The following is a 2495-nucleotide window of genomic DNA, read 5'->3' as shown; positions in this document are numbered from 1 at the left end:
TTTATAACGGATACGGTTACGGTTACGGATACATTTTTAATTCGGATATCCGATAGTTTCAGTTACGGTTACGGAGCTCCATAACATCCCTGGTGCAAATGAAGCTAGATACTGCGTAGTTCTACCACTAACGGCCGCTTTCAATAAAAAGATCTCAATCTTTATCTTCGTTTTGATCTCGAGAATAAACCAATCAGAATGACACATTCGTAATCATGTCAAAATTAATTTGTTCTGATGGTCTATGTTCGTGGTAGACCGAAATAAGCGTCGATCTTGATTAGAATTATTTATTCAAAATGGCCGTAAAAGGATAACTTGGAAGACGAAGGGATAACAAAGTAATCGAACGACAAAAACACATATAAAAACTAAAAATCTGTATAATATATCTAATAAAAGTTATATACCGCACAGGTACGTTTCTAAAGCTTTGTCACCGATTCTTACATCTAATTATCACCAGGGGCGCCACATTTCTGTACTACTCGAACTCCCCTGTTCAGGAGAACGGGAACTGGTGTCAGCTTCCACCCTCACTTGCACATTATCTATTCTAGGTGGAGGCACTTTTTGGTCTTTTTCCAATTCAATATTGTGAGCCGATTGTGCAAGAGATTCGGCTGTGTGACTTATAACAGTTCGTGGCACAACAAATCTTTCATTCTCACTTACTAATGGTATACTGTCAGGTAAAGTTAGCTTCCTTTCCGGTAAGTTTACTCTCTCTGGAACACGTCTGAATGCCGACATCTTATCAGGTGTTTCGTAAGGTTTTTTCTCCGGTATTGTCACGGTCTTCTCTGCTTCTAGTCTCACTAATTTTGGCGGCGGTCCAGTCAAGTCCACCACAGGTCGTTTTAACTTATGTCTTATAGAATAATCGACAGCTCTTTTAGGAGATGCATCGATACCAATTTTGTAATTCTCGACGTCGATTACTATTGAGAGAGGTTCCATGAACTTCTTGTTTCTTAACGCTTCTTGCTTCAACGTTTCTGGTGATATAGTTGTTGAGGAAACAGTCGCCTTCTGGGTTTCCGGACTAGAATCTTGATCTGACGCAGATCTGCTGGGTGGAGTAGGGAATGGGAAGTTTTGAACTGGCCGTGGCGGTGTCTCCAATTCCGTTGATGAATCACACGCCGAATCGCACGATAGAGGACTGAGGGGCGGACTAGTTGGCTTCAAAGATTTGACGAAATGGAAAGCGCTTGGTCTCTCATCGTCCAAGCGTAATGGATCCGGAACTAAAGGTACATAATCAGCTGGGGTGTGCAGCCTATCTATCCCAGATATACACGAGTTCAAATGGTTTCCAAGTCGATGCCGAAGTCCTGTTGGAACGCTGGCCAGTCTTGAGAGGTACCTCCTGACTTCTACTGCGCAGTCGCCAAAGCCAGACTTGAATCGCTGCAGCACTGCGGGGTCTGCTGCTATCGCTGCAGCTAACTGCTGTCGTTGTAAAGTTTGCAGGTGTTTCACCGTGAGCTCCAGGATGTCCGCCTTTTCCAGCTTAGAATGACGTGCTGGCTGGAATAAGAAAGTAACATTTAGTGAACATACTTATTGGAATCTTATCAGTTTTAAATAGACATTGCGTTCGTAAATATCTTTTGTGATGTAAGAAACAGTAACAAAACAATAACAGTGTGCATTTCATAAACAACTTGGAATTTAAAACGCAATTAAGATTATAAAAGAAACGTTTATTTCATTTACTGATTTCAAAGAATAAGTTAATTATATATACATTTTTTTTTATTTAAACATTTTTAAAATATGATGGCACTTACGTCTTTGTCTGCATCCATGAGGAGGTCCTTAAGCTCGTTTAGACAGCGATTGATGCGCGCACGCCTTTTCTTTTCCATTATTGGTTTATTGGTCTGGAATAGGGAAATATTTCATTAGCTTCAATAATTTTGGCACATAAACTACACTATGGGAAAATGAACTGTTCTGTACATTTTGATAACAAGTCACATAAACTTTTCACATTTTTTTGTATACTTGGTGCTTGTAACTTTTTAGTGTGGACACTAATAACTTTGGCAACACTTAACACTTCAGGATCTGCGTTATCATATAATCCAACATCGAACATCACAATCACGTCACAATAATCACCTTTCTGAGTTCAGCCTTCGACATTCCCTGGGTAGGCTCCACATACCCAGACTGGGAGTCATCGTCTTCACTGCAAGGCATTTTGGGTACACTTAGTCACACGTCCGCTCCCCTCGACGTCCGATCCTCGTATGAGAGTAGCGGAGTTGTGAGCACATTAAAATTGTGTCGTTTCCGAGCCATCCTGTTTGTGAAATGTACTGCGAGAATATTGCTATCTCAGTCGCGCGCGCGACGTTGTGCGATGGGAATTGTGTCGGAATGTTTTGTTTTCGTTCCGTCTCGCTCTTCACGGGAACCTGTTGTGAATGGAACGTATGGTTTGGTGGTTCGTGGGTGAAAGAAGGTGTCGGTTCGATTATTTT

The 2495-nt window shown here is 41.4% G+C and overlaps 1 protein-coding gene across 1 annotated transcript; it reads right to left on the bottom strand.

The window, feature by feature from the left end:
* Positions 1-369: 369 nt before the first annotated feature.
* Positions 370-2287, bottom strand: LOC115439874. The gene is made up of 3 exons (XM_030163915.2): positions 2131-2287; positions 1797-1889; positions 370-1533 (listed from the first exon to the last, which is right to left on the bottom strand). The coding sequence occupies exons 1-3, from the start codon at positions 2209-2211 to the stop codon at positions 460-462; spliced, it is 1248 nt and encodes a 415-aa protein (XP_030019775.1). The 5' UTR covers positions 2212-2287; the 3' UTR covers positions 370-459.
* Between the last annotated feature and the right edge of the window lie 208 nt (positions 2288-2495).

Source organism: Manduca sexta, chromosome 14 (assembly GCF_014839805.1).
Source record: "Manduca sexta isolate Smith_Timp_Sample1 chromosome 14, JHU_Msex_v1.0, whole genome shotgun sequence".
Classification (NCBI taxonomy): Eukaryota; Metazoa; Arthropoda; class Insecta; order Lepidoptera; family Sphingidae; genus Manduca; species Manduca sexta.
This window is presented reverse-complemented; position numbering and strand designations above follow the sequence as displayed.

Bases quoted from the DNA above. Each gene is read 5' to 3' on its own strand.
- LOC115439874 (XM_030163915.2), bottom strand. From the start codon at position 2,211: ATGCCTTGCAGTGAAGACGATGACTCCCAGTCTGGGTATGTGGAGCCT. The intron at 1,890-2,130 runs GTGATTATTGTG...TCCCTATTCCAG, and splicing joins CGAAGGCTGAACTCAGAAAG to ACCAATAAACCAATAATGGA. The intron at 1,534-1,796 runs GTAAGTGCCATC...TTCTTATTCCAG, and splicing joins TCATGGATGCAGACAAAGAC to CCAGCACGTCATTCTAAGCT.